Source organism: Carex rostrata, chromosome 2 (assembly GCF_964058835.1).
Source record: "Carex rostrata chromosome 2, lpCarRost1.2, whole genome shotgun sequence".
Lineage (NCBI taxonomy): Eukaryota > Viridiplantae > Streptophyta > Magnoliopsida > Poales > Cyperaceae > Carex > Carex rostrata.
The window spans coordinates 16,589,055-16,609,203 of record NC_135919.1 but is presented as its reverse complement, the minus strand read 5'-3'; the positions used below and the strand labels follow the sequence as shown (position 1 = coordinate 16,609,203).

General features: G+C 34.0%; 1 protein-coding gene across 2 annotated transcripts; it reads left to right on the top strand.

Annotated features, from left to right (window-relative positions):
* Positions 1-11,542: 11,542 nt before the first annotated feature.
* Positions 11,543-18,159, top strand: LACS9 (long chain acyl-CoA synthetase 9). Of its 2 annotated transcripts, none has more exons than XM_078294494.1 (12): positions 11,543-11,775; positions 12,198-12,680; positions 12,961-13,041; positions 13,315-13,587; positions 14,159-14,290; positions 14,569-14,742; positions 15,085-15,314; positions 15,859-15,976; positions 16,059-16,190; positions 16,566-16,700; positions 16,937-17,143; positions 17,744-18,159. In XM_078294494.1, the coding sequence occupies exons 2-12, from the start codon at positions 12,231-12,233 to the stop codon at positions 17,906-17,908; spliced, it is 2,097 nt and encodes a 698-aa protein (XP_078150620.1). In that variant the 5' UTR covers positions 11,543-11,775; positions 12,198-12,230; the 3' UTR covers positions 17,909-18,159. The 2 variants fall into 2 exon arrangements, with proteins under 2 accessions (XP_078150620.1, XP_078150624.1); XM_078294498.1 differs by having other exon boundaries at positions 11,694-11,937.
* The last annotated feature ends 1,990 nt before the right edge of the window (positions 18,160-20,149 follow it).

Here is a 20,149-nt window from a genome sequence, read left to right as displayed (position 1 = left end):
CTCGAAGTAGTACAGTTACAAGAAACAGGCATTCGCGTGGTTGAACTCATTCGCCTCCGATCAGCTAAGTTCTGAATTTTTTTAGTTTCTCGAACTTTCCGATCATAGCTTACCTTTGTTTTTGAGGGCACTGGCTTCTCTCTTTTTCTCTCACTTTTTCTCTAAGTTAACACGAGAAATTATGAACAAGGAGAGGAGAGGAGAAAGATTTATAGGTGCAGAAAGAGTCGTTATAAAGATATGGAATCGAAGATATCGGAGATATCAATGATATAGAAATTAATGTGGCGAACAAAAAAAAGATTTGGATATCATGGGAAAACTTGGAGAAGAAGGATTAATGGATTTCTCAATTTACAAAGAAGGAAGATATCAGATGGATTTTGGGGTTTAGAGCTCACATCACCTGTTGACTCTGAGGTAACATAATTTTTTTAATTTAGATCAGAAATGTTCGATCTGATTGGACGGTTTGGATCTAAAGAGAAATATTACCTCAGAGGAAAGATGGCCCACCAGTCATAGATTGTGACGCTGGAAAAGAGAAAAGGAGTGGATAAGAAGGAACCAGCGTCAGATGAGAAGAGACGGAGGTTTATTGACCTGCTTGTAGCGACCCACTTCCATTGATCCACTAGACTAGTAGTAGTTGGCAGTTGCTTAGCAAAAGCTAATAAACGTCTAAACGCTGCATGGAAGCTCCAAACTCCGAAACCACAGAAGAAATATCCATATAGGAATGTGAAAGAACGGCCAGATGTTCCGAAATTTTATTTCGTTGGTTCTTTATTTTAACATCTCATTAATTATTATGTGTGCTAAAAAATCTATAATATAAGAAACTGATGAATAATATGAAATAATATGAATAATTATGTGTGCTGAAAAATCTATAATATAAGAACTCTGTTCGTTGAATCGAGTACAACATATATCTGTTCTCTTATTCCGTCTCAGAAAGAAAAATTATATTTTAAAATCCAGGTAATTTCAAGGACATAATGATTTTCAAAGAGAAAACACAAGATTAATAATGAGTCCGATGCTAATCTTTTAATGTACCTTTTTCATATGAAAAATTAAGAACGGGTCAAAATTAGGAGATATTCTGATCAACTCGTGTCAGTAGAAATAAAAAAAATAAAAAAAAAATCTATGGATTTGGAGCCGATGATGTGGCATATCAAGTAAGGAGATAAAAAAAAATACAAAAATTAATATTTAAAGATATATCTTGTAACAGTATTTAAAGATCTTGTGCAGTAGAATGGCAGTTGATTTTTATAATCACAATTAATTCAACCTCTACTAATTAAACTCTCGTTGAATTTTATAATGTTCCGGTGATATACATATCGCGCATTGGCTAGCTAGGACTGCTAGGCTGATAATATTTTTTATTCTAAGAGAAGCTGTAGGCATAGACGCATTACTATTCATTTAGTTAGGTGGTGAATAATGCCTATCATCGAAATTTGTATCTATAATACGTGCCCCATTAAAAATTTAATTATACACTTACTTTTGAAAAAAAATTAAATTAATATATCCGGTCCGTTAAATAAGAACAAAGTCAGATCTGACTTGCTGAATTATTTAAAGGACCGAATATATTTAAAAAAAAATTGCAAAATATTAATGTATAATTTGAATTTCAATGAACTCACCCAATATTATAGTTAAAAATTTTGGGTTTTACTATGTATGTTATGCACGAGGTACAAAAGCTGGACGATCATCTCCAACCGTTTATCAAATTAAACGAGTTTGTTGTATTGCAATATATATTTAAGTCTGATTCGGATTCGTTTCCCACAATTTTATAATATATATTAATTATCAAATTCTTACATCATTATTTTTCATTACTCTTATCATTTCCATTATATATTCATTTTAAATATTCCATTGTTTATCTGATGTAGAATTTGCATCGAGTTCATCATGATCTCTGATTTTGTTGAACAGAAAGTATTATTCTAAATATATATATTAAGAATGTATTGTGTATACAGAGTTGATAGAGAAATTATAGTTACCTACAATGTCGACAGTACAGTACTGGTATGGACTTGTCTATGCATTGATTAACAGATCGACAACCGAGGCTTCAAAGTTAATATTTGAAGTGTTCGTGTTTGGCAATAACTTGCAATGGATTAATATACAATAATTAATGTACGTAGGATGATCTAAAAAATTATATATATATATATAGAGAGAGAGAGAGAGAGATGGGCTATGGTGCATTGCAATGCATGGAGGGGTTTGTGCATTGGACCATAAATCTAAAATTCAAAATTCAAATGACCGATCCAAACCGTTCATCTTGTTCTCCATATTAATATGTGCTTGGAGACCAAATTTTACATTTTTATGATTTTTTTTACTATTTATTAAGTATTTTACAAAATTATTGATCCAACGGTGGCTTAACAAAACAGTAAAATCAGCAGCCACTGTTGGATCAACAATTTTGTAAAATACTTAATAAATAGTAAAAAAAATCATAAAAATGTAAAATTTGGTCTCCAAGCACATATTAATATGGAGAACAAGATGAATGGTTTGGATCGGCCATTTGGATTTTGAATTTTAGATTTATGATCCAATGCACAAACTCCTCCATGCATTGCAATGCACCATAGCTCATCTCTCTCTCTCTCTCTCTCTATATATATATATAATTTAGATGATCTAATATATATAATAATGTTGGATGATCTAATAAATAATATAGAGTGAGTCTATGGTACTATGCATATCACGGGTTGTTATCGTGCTACGGCTCTATATTCGAATTTTCAAATTCTAACGGTCGATCCGAACCGTTCATCTTGTTCTCCATATTAATATGTATTTGGAGACCAAATTTTACATTTTTTGAAAAAAATTTACTATTTTTTTAGATATTTAGAAAATCACTTGATCTGGAAATTCTGGACCATCCAAAAACAATGATTTTCAATAAATCTAAAAAAATAGTAAATTTTTTTCAAAAAATGTAAAATTTGGTCTCCAAACACATATTAATATGGAGAACAAGATGAACGGTTCGGATCGACCGTTAGGATTTGAAAACTCGAATATAGAGCCGTAGCACGGTAACAAATCGTAATATGCATAGTACCATAGACTCACTCAATAATATATATACAACAAAAAAGTGCAAATTTTATAAGTGTACATAATTTAGATGATAAATCTATTCTTAATAATAGCACTTATTAGCTAGAGAGAGAAACCAAACAAGCTAACATATATATATATATATATATATAGAGAGAGAGAGATGGGCTATGGTGCATTGCAATGCATAGGCCATGGTGTGCATTGGACCATAAATCGCCGATTCAAAGTCCAAATGACCGATCCAAACCGTTCATCTTGTTCTCCATATTAATATGTGCTTGGAGATCAAATTTTACATTTTTTGGAATTTTTTTACTATTTATTAAGCCACTTTTAAAATCGCTGATCCAACGGTGGCTTCTGATTTTACTGTTCCAAACAGTCACCGTTGGATCAGCGATTTTCAAAGTGGCTTAATAAACAGTAAAAAAATTCCAAAAAATGTAAAATTTGGTCTCCAAGCACATATTAATATGGAGAACAAGATGAACGGTTTGGATCGGTCATTTGGACTTTGAATCGGTGATTTATGGTCCAATGCACACCATGGCCTATGCATTGCAATGCACCATAGCCCATCTATATATATATATATATATATAGAGTAAGGCTTGGGTGCTATGGATAACATAGAGGCCTCTATGCTACGGCTCAATATTCAAGTTTTCAAAATCCAAACGGTCGATCCGAACTGTTCATCTTATTCTCCATATTAATATCTGCTTGGAGACCAAATTTTATAATTTTCTGAATTTTTTTACTATTTATTAAGCCACTTTGAAAATCGCTAATCCAACGGTTTTACTGTTTTGTGCAGCCACCGTTGGATCAACAATTTTGTAAAATACTTAATAAATAGTAAAAAAATTCAGAAAAATGTAAAATTTGGTCTCCAAGCAGATATTAATATGGAGAATAAGATGAACGGTTCGGATCGACCGTTTGGATTTTTAAAACTCGAATATTGAGCCGTAGCATAGAGGCCACTATGCTATCCATAGCACCCCAGCTTAACTCTATATATATATATATATATAGAGTACGGCTAACGTGCTTCCGGTAGCATATGAGCCGAAATGCTTCCGGTGGAAATTTGAAATTTTAAAATCCAAAAAGTCGATCTGAACCGTTCATCTCCTTCTCCATATTAATATCTGCTTGGAGACCAAATTTTACATTTTTCTGAATTTTTTTACTATTTATTAAGCCACTTTGAAAATCCCTGATCCAACGGTAGCTTCTAATTTTTACTGTTTGGTAAGCCACCGTTGGATCAGCAATTTTCAAAGTAGCTTAATAAATAGTAAAAAATTTCATAAAAATGTAAAATTTGGTCTCCAAGCAGATATTAATATGGAGAAGGAGATGAACGGTTCAGATCGACTTTTTGGATTTTGAAATTTCAAATTTCCACCGGAAGCATTTCGGCTCATATGTTACCGGAAGCACGTTAGCCGTACTCTATATATATATATATATATATATATATATAGAGAGAGAGAGAGAGAGAGAGAGAGAGAGATGGGCTATGGTGCATTGCAATGCATAAGCCATGGTGTGCATTGGACCATAAATCACCGATTCAAAGTCCAAATGACCGATCCAAACCATTCATCTTGTTCTCCGTATTAATATGTGCTTGGAGACCAAATTTTACATTTTTTGGAATTTTTTTACTATTTATTAAGCCACTTTGAAAATCGCTGATCCAACGGTGACTGTTTGGAACAGTAAAATCAGAAGCCACCGTTGGATCAGCGATTTTCAAAGTGGCTTAATAAATAGTAAAAAAATTCCAAAAAATGTAAAATTTGGTCTCGAAGCACATATTAATATGAAGAACAAGATGAACGATTTGGATCGGTCATTTGGACTTTGAATCGGTGATTTATGGTCCAATGCACACCATGGCCTATGCATTGCAATGCACCATAGCCCATCTCTCTCTCTCTCTCTATATATATATATTAATTATTTTCATTCTTATTGATATGCTTGTATCGGTACGGACTCTGGTATAGCTGGAAATGTAGGGATTATGGGTGCCTGTCTGGGTGGTGGTGGTGGTGGTACAACTTCAGTAAACTCACGGGAGTTATGGTACCCCGGGTTGTCATAACAGGGACTGTGGTACCCCTGGTTGTCATGAGGGGAGTGGTGGTACCCCTGGCTGTCATGAGGGGAGTGGTGGTACCCCTGGCTGTCATAAGCCGAATTGTCATAACCTGAAGGTCCAGCAGGGGGAGCCCTAGAAGGTCCAGCCCCAGCCGCACTAAAAGGTCTAGCCCCGGCCTGGGGAACCCTCCTGGAATATAAGTCTATCATCGCGACCCCCCTAGACTCAAATTGTTGGTACACAGCCTTCCACAACTCCTCATCTGTTATAGGAAAACTCACAAAGTAAGGTCTACCCGCCCCAGCCCGTTGTGTGTCAATTCGGGTAGCCAATTCTAAGTCATACCGGTTGGGGTTTACACCAGTCTTTTCGTATACTAGTTGCTTAAGTTCAATAAATGTGGTTCTTTCATTAACCTGCAAGCCGAATGAGGCATCTTTCGAGTAATACACGTCCTCTACACCCTTAGTTAGCTTACCGCCCACGTACAGTGCAACCAACATTTTTTCCTTAACAAACTACATTTAAAAAAAAATTCATAAGAATTACAGTATAATAGATTCATTATTTTTTGCAATTTAAAAGTTAATTATAATATTAATTAAAGACTAATTTATAGTATTTACAGACTGCGGGTATAATAATTATTAATTAAAAATTAAACAGAAAATAATTAAATAAAAAATAAAATACCTGTAGCAATCGCCTCTAAATCACCTAAAATCGCTTCAAAATCGCCAAAATCGCTCTCTCTTTCTTCTCTGTGGTTTAACAAATGAGACTGTGTGCTGGAGAGAGAGACAACGTTATAAGCCCGCTAGCGGACCGCCAGGGATCCTGCCGGTCTGGTCCCTACTGGACCGCCCAGGTTCCTGGCGGTCTGGTATGGAACTGGACCGCTAGTGCTCCTAGCGGTTTGGTCAGATTTGAAAAAAATCAGAATTTGGGGTTATTTTGGTAAATACTTTTTTTTTTGGTTATTAATAAAAATGGCCGTGGAAGAGGAAAAGATCAAATGTCCATTATTGTGACCGTTTTCTAAATACCACTGATAAAATTAAATTGACAAATCAAATAGTGATTCAAACATTTGAAAACTAATGAATCACATTTTTAGATTTTGTGAAAAAGGAAGTCATTTATTTTTGTTATCATTTGTCCCATTGAAGATTGAAGCACTTGATAATTTAACCGATTCGGGTAATTATGATGCTTTCGGATTTTGTTGTTTCAAAGTCCGACATGAAATTTGCATTATATTGGGGTGTTTATTTGCAAAATTGCGAGTGACCGTGAGGGTATGGCAATACATATTACATATCAATCCACATATCTATATTCTATTTTAAACTTCAAATAGTCAATCTGAACTATTAAATAAAATTCCATATGAAATGTACCTGAAAATCAATTTTCTTTGTACAATTTTTATTTTGACAAAAAATGTGGGTTATGCTATCATTTGATTTTATTAAATTATATTTTTAAAATATTTTTCTATTGCTCTTTTAGACAGAATCACCACTTTTAAATAATATATAATAAAAAAAATTCATAATACAAATTAGTCCGTAATATATCCGTAACCTCACTCAAACTCTCAAGCCATCTACATAAATAGTGTACGTACGCAAGTTAGTACGTTTACATAGTTCATTTGACATTTTGACTAGCACAATTTTAGCTAGACATTTGACATCGTCAAAAGACGGTGACAAATCTGAATTCACATCCCCTCAGGTTACCGGACTGAGTACAATTGAATTGGACGGTCTAAAATTGTTTTTTTTAACTTGACACGAATCTCAAAGCACAAATAATACTACCCCCGAAATGAAATCCGCTGCTATTCTCTTCCTGTGAGCAGTAACCCTGCTATCCTTGATTTTCCGAATCCAACCGTTCAATTTTTTTTGCGAACGAATCTCAAAGCAATTTTTTTTGAAAACTTTTCTGTGCAGGCATCTCGAAACAATTCAATGACTGAATTTAAAAAAACAGGGATAGCATGAACACTGTTCATGCACGAGAATAACAACAGATTTTGATCCCTGCCCCCCTGCACCATCCAGAGTAAGCACTGTCTGAGAGTAAATCTGGACCGTCCGTTTCAACTGTGTTGAGTCAGGTACCTCGAGTATAGTATTTCTGGCAGAAGAAATACTCGATTTCTTATTGTTCTTGGTGGATTACTGATAGAGGCACTAGACATCTGGTGCTCTTGTCCAACCAGCAGCAGCATCAACGAGGCAAGTTCAGCGGCAGTTCCAATTCGAATTTGGAATCAAGGTATAATGTTATGATAATTTATTTAATTGTTAAATAAATTTACTTTTAGAAATTAATCGGGGAGATAGATCCTTAGCTTAAGATAGAAGTAAAAATTTTGTTTTACGGTCTTTTCCGCACTTAAGCCAATACGAGGGTTTAGGTTGTATCGGCAGCTAAAACCCAACAGATGATTAATGAAAGAAAATAAATTTAACTTTCCTTTCTGGCTTATTTTTTGTTTGGTTGATTAAAATTTAGGAGGTTAATGAGAAATTCAGTGACTGTTATAGATTTGAGGAAAAAATCTTGTATTATAATTATGAGGAGGGTTAAAATGCACCCTCCATTTTGTGCTCCTAACGTGTATCCTCTCCTCATATCTTCATTTTCAAAGTTCAAATAGTCGATTCGAATCTTCCAACGTATTCTTCATATTAAAATGTGCTTGGAGACCAAATTTTACATTTTTTGAAAAATTTTTACTATTTTTTCATAATTTTTTAAAATCATCACTTTGCAGAATTTTTTATTATTGTTTAGTTTAATCAAAAATTCTGAAAAATTAGTAAAAAAAATTTCACAAAATGTAAAATTTGGTCTCCAAGCACATTTTAATATGAAGAACACGTTGGAAGGTTCGAATCGACTATTTAAATTTTAAAAATGAAGATATAAGAAGATGGTGCACGTTAGGAGCACAAAAAGATGGTGCATTTTAATCCTCCTCTAGAATTATATATGTAAGAAATATGGTTGGACATTTGTATTATTTTTTTTCTAAAAATATTTGTAACAAAATTTATTTTCATCCATTACACTCTTATTTGAAAGAGAAACCGATTCTATTAATTATAATGATAAAAGATTAAATATTTCACCTTCTGTACTCTTCACCCCCGATATAATTTTATCCCTCCCTTCCTGCACTCTCCATCCAAACAAGGTGTTAGATGATTCGAATTCCATGTGAGTGTCATAAACAAACAACTCCTCATTTACTGCAGTAAAGCGATGGCAATACCGCCCATCACCGTCGGATGTGGACTATTTTTTTTTTCATACAATCAGAATTTGACATGATTTCAAGTTCAAATTTTTGGAATACTTTCCCTATTTCGACACATATCAATTTTTCTAGTTTGAACAATTTACACTCTGATCGGAAACAACGGAGCATAAGAAATGAGTTCATTTCATTAAAATGAGATGAATAGAAATGATTTTGATTTGAAATTTTCTGATCGGAAACTTTTTACAAGTGAGTAGAATTCATTTTCAAGAGAAAAAAAACCATCCATCATATTTGTTGAATTTACAGAAATTGTCATTGTTAGGGTTTCACAGAACTAAGAAAATGAATGTTAAATTGAAAAAAAAAATTTACTAAAGAACGATACAAGTTTGGAGAAAACAATTCAATACCTCGTCGGACCTCCTGATGTGAAGAAAGGAGATCGATTTCACCGTGCAGTTGACGAAGGAAGAGAAGAACGAAGAGGGTAGACAGGTCTTCTCACGAGCAAACAATCAATTCTCGCCAAATACCTACGTTTTGGCGGAGATTTGCTGACGCGATTTGAGAGTCGAAAAGTCGCGTAAATTGAACTCTTCTCTAGGTTCTCCTTCGCTTCCGATCACGAACGCGACATGCGATTCTAATTCTATTTCGCGTTTGTCGCTCCCTTCACCTTTCCGATCAGAGGGTTAATCATGTTCGCATTCTGATAGTCACTAAAATATGATCAGAGCTGAGACCTGTTAATCTAGTTTTTTTTTTTTTTTTTATCATTAACTTTCTTATTATTATCGACGTGAGTTTCAAATACCATTAAGAATAGCATCAGGTAGAGTTGAAAAATCATATTGTATTGTGACTAATACACTGTAATTTTAATATTGTGCCGTCGTAATTAAATTCATTTTTTATGTGCCATGCTGTGATCAAAATACTACGCGAGTCACGTTGTAACCAAGTTGTACCGTAATCGATCATGTTTGATCAAATTTGACTATTTTTTTCATAATTTAAATTTATTTATTGAAAAAATTCAGAAAAGTTCCTAAAAAAATGCGAAACAATTATTTGAATATTTAAATGAACAATTAATATTAAAAGATGTCTCGTAATTAAACATGACGTTTTTCATGCTGTTTTAACGGTGTCATGCCGTATTTTTTTTTTGCCAACAAACTAGTCACGACACGAAACACGGAAGTCACAATATATAATCAACACGCGTGTTGTTTCATGAGGGAGCCGGCTCCGACATACCATTTTAATATTATTGAAGTATACAAATCATAATAATTGTGGAAGTTCAAAATAACAAGAGTGTATTCGTCTTATATCATGCATGTATATATATTTAGAGGTTTTTAAAACTAGTTTGAAAGTTTAAAAATAATTGTCAAACAATTATGTCTTAGTGGAAATAGACAAATTTGTATTATACAATAATTAAACATATATATTATATAATAAATAAGTGTGCCATGAGGCGATATTTCAAAAATAAGTTCGTACTTTTTGATCCTGATCAGAAAATATTTACTCAATAGAGAAAGCTCAGTTATAATGCTTATTGAAAAGTGACGGAGCCCCGTAAAATCAGAACGAGATACTTGTCTACTTTGATCCAATTTCTTTTTACAAAATATGTTGTTTTTTTGTTATATTTAAAAAATTAAAAATATATTTATATTTATAATAAGAGGAGAGATCCACTTACAATATTTGAAAGTTACAACATCTTACAATAATACGGTTTTGTAATTTTCAAAATAAACCGTTAAACATGATCTATATTAACTATTTTACAAAACTGTTGTTTTTAGACAATTATGGAGATCAAATTTTATATTTTTTAGATTTTTTTTTACTATTTATTAAGTATCTAACAAAACTGTTGTTTTTAGACAATTTTGGACCACTGAAAAACAATAATTTTGTAAGATACTTAATAAATAGTAAAAAAATTTAAAACTTAATCTCCAAGCACATTTTATTATAGAGATTATGTTTAACAGTTTGAATCGATTGTTTGAACTTTAAAAATTACAAACCGAATTATTGTAAGATGTTGTAACTTTCAAATGTTGTAAGTGGATTACTTCTCTTGTAATAATAGTTATAATACTATTATATCATATTTTAAAAATTATAACTTGCTCTATCTTGTTTTCTTACTCAGCTTCAATCATTAAATAAAGTGCAGTGGTTATTGAACAAGGTCGTACTTCCAAGAACGATTATTGTAATTCACAATCCGCACTCCATTACAGTGTTGTAAAATGTGGTCGCACATGCTTATGTAGTAGTCTTTTGCATATAAAATCTCATGCAGTTAAGTTCATGCAATTTTGAATGCATGGGTGGACTTGAAAAAAATCTAAAAATTATTTTGTGACGGAGAAATTGCCACCTGTTTGTACTATACTCTATACTTCTGCCACGCAATACGAAAAAGACGCTGCCCTTTAAGATCGCCACTACATAAATACAAACGAAGCCTCAATAATTTACTTTTCAGAATAGTTAATTGAATAGTGGTCAGAAATTTAATCTAATTTTGTCATGAATTTCAGGTGTAAAGATTTTAACAGATTTCGACTTCATGCAGTCCGGAGTCTGGACTATTCTGATAAATTTTTTACCCAATTCCACTTGTTGTGGATTCACATCACATAAGGTAACAAAATATTTCTATTTCTATTCATATTCGGACCATCCAATTAGAATCTGTACGGATTTTGAATGAATCCCATGCCTTGTATTTCATATTGAATTAGTTCAGATTTTGATCGGATGGCCCGGATCTAAACAGAAATATTCTGTTACCTACCTCTGATGTAGACTATTGTTTCCCAGCACAATTTTTTTTTCTCGGATGTCTTGTTATTTACCCGATACATGGAAGAAAGTTGTTTTTCGACACAGATAATCCGATGACAAAGGGTCGGTCCACTGAAACGAGAATCGCACAGTCTTTTTGGCACGATTCGGATTTCGGAGAGAAAAATAACGAGTGGTTCATTTGGCTCTTTCTTCCCGGATCAACAGTACAGCATACGGCATACACCACAGCGATTCGCTCTCGACTCTCGTCTCCGCTACCCTCTCTCAATTATAACTAATCCCATACCAAATCTCAAAATCACACTCTGTTTCTCCTCTCTCTCTCTCTATCTCTTTCTAATTCTCTCCACAAATCGTTCGCCTGCTCTACAGCACTATATCGGATCTCTTCTCAGAAACGGTGTGTACTTCATAACATTTTCCTTCGTTTTCTCTCTTTTGATCATCAATCGATCACATTTATCTTTGCTTTGGCCTGTGAAGAATCGGTAAAAAAAAAAAAATCAAATCTGAAGAATCAGTTGCAACCAAACCAGAAGTGAGAATCAGCGTAACTCTGACGGTAAGTCTCCTTAAAAAACGGCCAGTGGAATCGCCAACTGATCGGATCGTGAGCTGGTAGCTACAATGGACTATTGCTTGCTAGGGTTGAAGGTCCTAATTTTAAGTACGGTAGATATTTCACAAACAGTAGAATGCGGGGGCGTGGGGCTGGGCGCGTTCTGGCCACCCCTTCGCTCCGTCTCTCTAAAAGATTACCTCCATATATTTCTAATTTTAAACATTTTCTCTAATTTGAGCTATAACTTATTACCTTCACAGAATTTCTGAACAAGGAACTTCATAGCTTTGAAAATGAACCCGTACTTAGCCAGCATCTTTCTTCCGGTAATACTCTCTTTGTTACTCGGGACCAGGAAGAACAACAAGAAAAGAGGGGTGCCGGTTGATGTGGGTGGTGAGCCTGGTTATGCGATTCGCAACTACCGTTTTGAAAAGCCAGTTGAATCCCACTGGGAGGGAATCGTCTCCACCCTTGCTGAGCTGTTTGAGCAATCATGCAAGAAGTTTGCATACATGCCCCTGTTTGGGTTGAGGAAATTGATCTCTAGAGAGATCGAGGTGTCACCTGATGGGAAATCTTTTGAAAAGCTCCATCTGGGAGAGTACGAGTGGCTAAGCTATGGTGAAGCTTTTAAGGCCGTCTGCAACTTTGCGTCTGGTTTGGTGCACCTTGGCCATGGTAATGATGAGAGAGTTGCTATTTTTGCTGATACAAGGGCCGAATGGCAAATTGCACTTCAGGTATGTTGTATTAATTTGATCACTCTATTACAGAAGTGTTGTTGGTGAAAATAGTTATGCACAGTCAAAAAAATGTTGGGGATTTAAATTAGTTGAGGATAATCCATAGAATATGCTAATTTAATTTTATTAAAATTTATCTTGTCTTAGATTCATGCACACAAATGAGTTTTATTCTATCCTAATTTGTTGCTCCGTTGAAATAAAATTATATTGACCTCAGTTGTTCGCTGTTCTTTTTATACTTTGATGTTGAGTAACATTTTATTGAAAACTACAGGGATGCTTCAGGCGTAGTGTCCCTGTCGTTACTATCTACTCTTCCTTGGGAGAAGGTGCTCTCTGTCACTCACTAAATGAGGTTCTTGTTCTAAACCTTCTGGTTCTATTTATTTGGCATATTTAGTTTCAATTTTGCTTATCCTTGCAGCTATTGTGATGACTTTAAATCCTTTTTGAAACAAACATGCACTAACATAGATGCATTGCACGTCCGATTAAAATATCTTTCCAAGAAAAGACCCCAGAATTCTTAATATACTAGGTGAAAGAGGATAAACAACAATGATAGATTCCTGCAAACACAGTTTGTGTTCACATTATAATTTATTATATCCTTATTTCTGTATTTCAGACTGAGGTCACAACTGTGGTATGTGGGCCAAAGGAATTGAAAAAGCTGATAGACATAAGTGGCCAGCTTGACACGGTAAAACGCGTGATTTACATCAATGAAGCAGGTGTCTCAGCTGAGGTTTCATTGGCCAAGAACAACTCCTCGTGGCAACTCTCCTCCTTCGAGGAGGTTCAGAAGTTAGGTCAAGAGAACCCTGTTGAACCTGTCATGCCCCTTGCTTCAGATGTTGCTGTTATAATGTACACAAGTGGCAGCACTGGGTTACCAAAGGTACAATGCGCATTATTTAAAGGAGTAATTACTTACAGACAAAAATTGCCTGCAGCATTCTGTATTTGTTTATGACTTCATGTAGAGATAGCAAGGACGATGGGATTATTTGGGTATTGTTAGAAGGTAATTTGAAAGATGGGTGCATTGAATGATGTTTCCTGTGTTTGTGGCATTTGGTGGCCTATATGTGAGATTTTTAGGTTTGCAGGAGGCATCTGAAAATATTTTCTGTATATGTAGGCATTTTCAGTAAATGACCATGAAAAGCTTGAATTGCAAGTCCTAACTTAATCAGAGAATAACCCCTTAGCCTTTTCCTTTCAAAATTAGGTCTTTGTCAGAGTGTCTCTCCGTGAATGAGGGTTATTTTAGGCATGTAGAATATATTTTTCATTTTTGTAAGATATTATTTTGATGGTCCATACGTAGCATTCCAAAAATTGCATGTTTATTCATTAGAAAATTTCCTTTTTCCTTTGATGTTATGCACTCAATCATGCACATTATTCTATATAAATAATGTCGTATCCTGTATAATTACACTAATATTATTTAACTTTTGGTGTAGGGAGTAATGATGACACATGGCAATGTGTTAGCCACAGTTTCAGCTGTGATGACCATTGTACCACGTCTTGGTAGCAAGGATGTATACCTGGCATATCTTCCCCTTGCTCATATTCTCGAGCTGGCTGCTGAGGTTTTGAGAATATTAATTTTATTTCTAAATTATATCTAAGCATTTCTCTGCAATTACCATGTTTTAAGCGATGAAAGCTAACACAGTTAACTCAAACCTTAGTGCTTCCAATTTTGGATTGCGACTTGTAATATTAATCCAATTCAATTAAGGTTCTATTCTCAATCTATCTCTGCTGATCAAATCATTCACATTGGAGTCTTCCGTATGATTTTACTTATTATTTGATTGATGATTATCAAGTCAAAGTCCAACACTGCCAGCTATTTTTATTGTAGTCTGTAATGATAGCTGCTGGAGCGTCAATAGGCTATGGGACACCTCTGACTCTAACAGATACATCAAACAAGATCAAGAGAGGAACAAAAGGCGATTCCTCTGTTTTAAAACCCACTTTAATGACTGCGGTGCCTGCTATACTTGACCGGGTTCGCGATGGTGTGCGCAAAAAAGTAACTTCTGTTGATCATTTGATTCTCTTGTATGTTTCTTTTGTGTATCCAGGAACTATAACTGTGTTGATGAGCCCTAATCAGGATATGAGCATAAAGCGAAGAAGCAATAGATACAGTTATAAATTAATGCTGACAGGGGTGTTTGTGAAATGTGTCCTGGGAAATTTCAGTTTCAACTAAGACCATGCTTTTTTTTTTTTTCAGATATTTGCAACTAAATGTAACTTGGATTAGTGTAAATTAAATGCATGCCATCAAGTTGAAAACAATATTGTGCTGGTCACCAAGTTTAGTTAACTTTAGAGCAAGTTTGGTTGAATTAACTATATTATTTTTCAGGTGGATACGAAGGGTGGTATGGCAAAAACATTGTTTGACATTTCATACCAGCGCCGTCTTGCAGCAATAAATGGGAGTTGGTTTGGAGCCTGGGGTTTAGAGAAGCTGCTGTGGGATTTTGTAGTTTTCAAGAAGGTGCGTGCTATTTTGGGAGGTCACATTAGGTTCTTATTGTCTGGAGGTGCACCTCTCTCTGGAGATACCCAAAGGTTCATTAACATTTGCCTCGGGTAAGTTCTTTTCTTGAGTTAAATGCCCTAAGCGAGTTCATGATTGAAGTAATAGAATAATAAAATTAGGGATTTCTTACTATAATTTCATCTCCTTCTGTAATGTTGGTATTATGCATCTTGCCGTTTCGTGTTTAAAACAAGGTTTTCTGAGAATTGGTGAGGAGTGAAGCTGGTTTAGGAAAACCGAACATGAATCTAGATTGATTTGGGTTTTAGAAATCCTATTAAGGAGTCAGTATCAGGTGCATGCACACAAAATAAAAAAAAAACATTAATATTGCTTTAAAGTAACATAATTCATAAATGTCCAACAAAAAATTATTTCAGCTTTGAGATATTCTTAGTCTCAGATTTACAACAAAATATTCAACTGGCACACTTATAACAGGTTATTTTAGTTCTATTGGATGCTTCTGCCTTACACAGTAAAGAGAAGCTTGTCTTTTTTCGGTTTCTCCGGTGCATATGTTGAATTTTTTTCTAGTTTCTTCAAATTGCATTTGATGTAAAAAGCTAGCAAGCTAATTGAAATTTGCAACAGGGCACCTATAGGTCAAGGGTATGGTCTAACTGAGACTTGTGCTGGTGGTGCATTTTCTGAGTATGATGACACATCAGTTGGCCGTGTCGGTGCTCCTCTCCCTTGTGTATATGTCAAGGCAAGTAAAATTGTCCCTTTTTCTTTTGGCTTCCTGTGATAACCATTTGTGGCTGATATTGACATGAATTATGTATTTTCAGTTGGTTGACTGGCCTGAAGGTGGATATCTTACAACTGATTCGCCTATGCCCAGAGGTGAAATAGTTATTGGTGGTCCAAGCGTAACACTTGGTTACTTCAAAAATGAAGAGAAAACTGAAGAGGTTTACATGGTAATTTCCAAAAGCAAAACTGTTCTATACCATGTTTGCAAATTACACCTAGCAAATGCATGTTTACAAGTGAAAAAAAAAAGAAGAAAAAAAAAAGTACTTGTATGTAGCACCCACGTGTTTGAAGGTTTGTTTTGATGGAAATAACATATTTCACTTTCTCCAATGAGTTTTTTAGTGTGTATTTTTTTCTCCAGTGCAAATTGGTATAAAATCAAGCCAAGCAGATTTATATGTTCATTTTAATTTGTTAGAAGCTGTTGCAAAGTATTTTTTCAGTTAATAGGAACAAGTATTGAAGCAAATCAGCAATAGAAAGCATTCATGGTTCGTCCTTGGGATTAATCTTACTCCTTTGACTTCTATTTTGAGAAGGTTGATGAGAGAGGGATGAGATGGTTTTACACTGGCGACATTGGACACTTTCACCCTGACGGCTGCCTTGAAATCATTGATCGGAAGAAAGATATTGTAAAGCTCCAACATGGTGAATACGTCTCTCTTGGAAAGGTACATTCCCAAATCTCCATCCTGTTGAAATCCGGTAAACGATTATTCAAAAGCAAGAATTCCTATGTAAAACAAGGAATTGTACCATGTATAATGTATATAATAAATGAAGTTTGTGTCCTGCTCTCATCAGCAACATTTTCTGCAAAGTAAAAATTCAATCTAATTGATTTTATCTTCATTTCTGTGTATACTAAAGGGAATTATTTTTGTTTTTCTTTTTTGTCAAACATCAGGTAGAGGCAGCTCTGAGTGTGAGTCCATATGTAGACAACATAATGGTCCATGCTGATCCCTTCAACAGTTTTTGTGTTGCCCTTGTAGTAGCTTCTCACCACGCCTTAGAAAACTGGGCTTCCAAGCAAGGGATCAGTTACAGTGATATTTCGGAGTTGTGTAAAATGCCGGAGGTCATTAAAGAAGTGCAGAGCTCACTGGTCAAGGTTTGTGCACCTTACTTTCTCCAATTTAATTGTCTGGCTTCGATTTTGGTTCTATTTTTGTTATGTTTCCCATTTGGATTGTTGTACTAATTAATATGTTTGTGAGAGATTCTCACCAAATTCCCTCCTCTTGCATGCAAAATTAATACTTATTTGATTCAGCATACTGCTACACTTTTGTGTTGTGCTTTATAAAGGTCATTGATTTTGTTGACCTCGGCCATCTGTCAAGAAATTCGAGCATGTTCCTGAGACATTGCATTGAACATATAAATGCTTTAGATATTCCTAGAAGTGGTAGGGCATCTCTTTATGACAACACATTTGGAGTAGTTATAGGCAATTTGGTTTGATGTTTCGATATATTTTCTTCACTAATAGTTCTCATGATTAGGTGTATTTGGCCATTCCAAAGGTTATAATTCAGCATGAACATAATTTCAGAAGGAAATGATTATGAAGTACTGATATCATACTCGATTGCATAATGTATCTTGAGTCCAACCATCTTGTAGCTAAAAGAAAGAACAAAAACTTGTTTGTAGAATTTCATGAATTATGAACCTAAATTATCTTTAAATATTTTCTTTTGTTACCTAGGCTGCCAAGGAAGCTAAACTGGAGAGGTTTGAAATCCCATCCAAAATTGAATTGCTATCGGAGCCATGGACTCCAGAATCTGGCCTAGTTACTGCTGCACTCAAGCTGAAGAGAGAAGTTATAAAAAAGGCATATGTTGATAATTTGAAAAAGCTATATTCTTAAATCATTTAGCTGTGATAGGCTAGTATTGCATAGTTACATTGTTTTTTCTGTTGGGCTTCTAATCATTTTGTTCTTGTGCCAGTGAAGTAATGTTCTATCGTACCTTGTACTGGGATAGGACTGCTCGTTTTGGCATCCTTTTCTTAAGAGTTGGATTTTGTAGAGTCAATACCAATTCACTCTGTTTGAGGTTTTTATTGCTGGCAATAATTGGTGGTCCTGAAATATGAATCATTCAAGGATTTTGGTCATGAATTCTTTCTTTTTCAGATGCAATTTACAGTAATGTTTATCATCAGGTTACAACCACGACAGCCTGATAAGTAAATTTAGCCACACTACAAAAGTGATTGGCTAGGGGAAGACATGAAAGTTGCAGGTGAACGATATCAGTCGATTTATCTTCTCTATGGTTGCATGCTATTAAGGAAAAATAAATTTGGTGCTCGAAGGAAGAAGATTTATCTTCTCATAGGAAGGTTCATAGTGACATGTCATCTAATAGTGCCCAAGGTTTAAAAAGCATTTACCGGTTCTTCAGTTATGAAAATCGATAAATTATTGGGTGTTTTTAGTACACCAAAGAAGAGTGAGGCCATGCTACTTTGTAAAGTGCAGATCGGTCGAACTCTGATATTTATATTTTTGTTTTTAGAGTCTAAACATTCAACCTCAGCTGCTCAACGTCATCACCGCATTAAAATGTACTTTGTGGCCAAATTTTAAACTTTTTTTTACTATTTCTTTAGATAGGTAGAAATTCACATTCGAAAATTCATAATATTTAAATCAAGTGACTTTCTACCTATAAAAAATAGTAACAAGAATTTTAAAAATGTAAAATTTGGTTTTTGAATATATTTTTATATGGAGATCATATTGAGCGCTTTAAATTAACTGTTTGAATTTAAAAAAAAACGAAGATCTAAAATATTATAGCCTCACTCCAAAGAAAATATCGATAGTTATCATCAATTTGATCAAACGGTTGTTAATTGATAAAAAAAAATTCTGAAAAGGATTTTAATATAATTATTAAAGTTATTATACATCCAACATAGGGGTGGCAAAAAAATTCATAGTTCGTGATTCGATTTGAATTTGATTTGAGTTTAGTTCGATTTCAAATTAGTTCATTCTGAAACAAATCAAACCAGTTCGGTTCGAATCTTATTCAAATCAAACTCAAATTGGGTATAATTCGTTCAAAATTGATTTGTGAACAATTTAGGTTCGAATCTCAAATAGTACAACTAATGGATTTAACCATTAATCTTTAATAATGCAAGAACCTAACTTATATCACAGCTCAAAATTGTTAATATAATGATAACTTATAATCAAGGTTCTAAATAGCGTTTATCGCGTCATAGCGGGAAGCCTACAAAAAAAGTTATAGCAAATAGCGTTGCTATAGCGAAAGCTATGCTACATAGCGTTTTCTTATTTTTATAAAAATTATATCATATATTTGTACTAAATATCAACATTATCTAAATCTCATAGAACAATAAATAATATCAAATTGATTAAAAAATTATAATATTCATATTGAACTAATAAAAAGTCCAAATTGCGACTCAAAATATCCATAGTAATACTAATATCATAAACTATCAATCTTTTTCTATTCAAAATATATTCAGCATCATGACATAATCTATCTTTTTTCTATTTAAATTTCAAAATAACCTAAACATCATGGCATAATTAACTATCTTAATATATTCAAAATATTCAAACTATTGTATAATAAGTATCATGTTGTTACTTCAAGAAATATCTTAATATATTCAATCTAAGACTTTATTTAAAACCCATATAAATTAAAAAAAAAGCTCATGTTGCATAGCGCGTTGTAGCTTCCTTATTTTGATTTTGTTTGATGGATCTCTCATTAAATATTTAATAGTTTAATATAAAGCTTAGTACATCAATTGAAAAAAAAAATTACGGTTAAAATCCAATTTGAGTCTTTATTTAAAGCTCATATAAATTGAAAAAAAAACATCAAATGTTGCATAGCGGGCGCTATTTGCGCTACACGCTATGTGCTATAGCGGACCGCTATTACCGCTATAGCGGACCGCTATTACCGCTATAGCGTCCGTAGCTCAAATAGCGCGTTATTATGCCATAGCTTAGCGTTTAGGGTCCAAAAACGTTATAAGGCCGCTATAGCGCGCTATTTAGAACACTTCTTATAATAGAAAAATGTTTCAGCAGCGTAACAAATTAACA

Bases quoted from the DNA above. Each gene is read 5' to 3' on its own strand.
- LACS9 (XM_078294494.1), top strand. From the start codon at position 12,231: ATGAACCCGTACTTAGCCAGCATCTTTCTTCCGGTAATACTCTCTTTG. The intron at 14,743-15,084 runs GTAACTTCTGTT...ATTATTTTTCAG, and splicing joins GCGATGGTGTGCGCAAAAAA to GTGGATACGAAGGGTGGTAT. The intron at 17,144-17,743 runs GTTTGTGCACCT...TTTGTTACCTAG, and splicing joins TGCAGAGCTCACTGGTCAAG to GCTGCCAAGGAAGCTAAACT.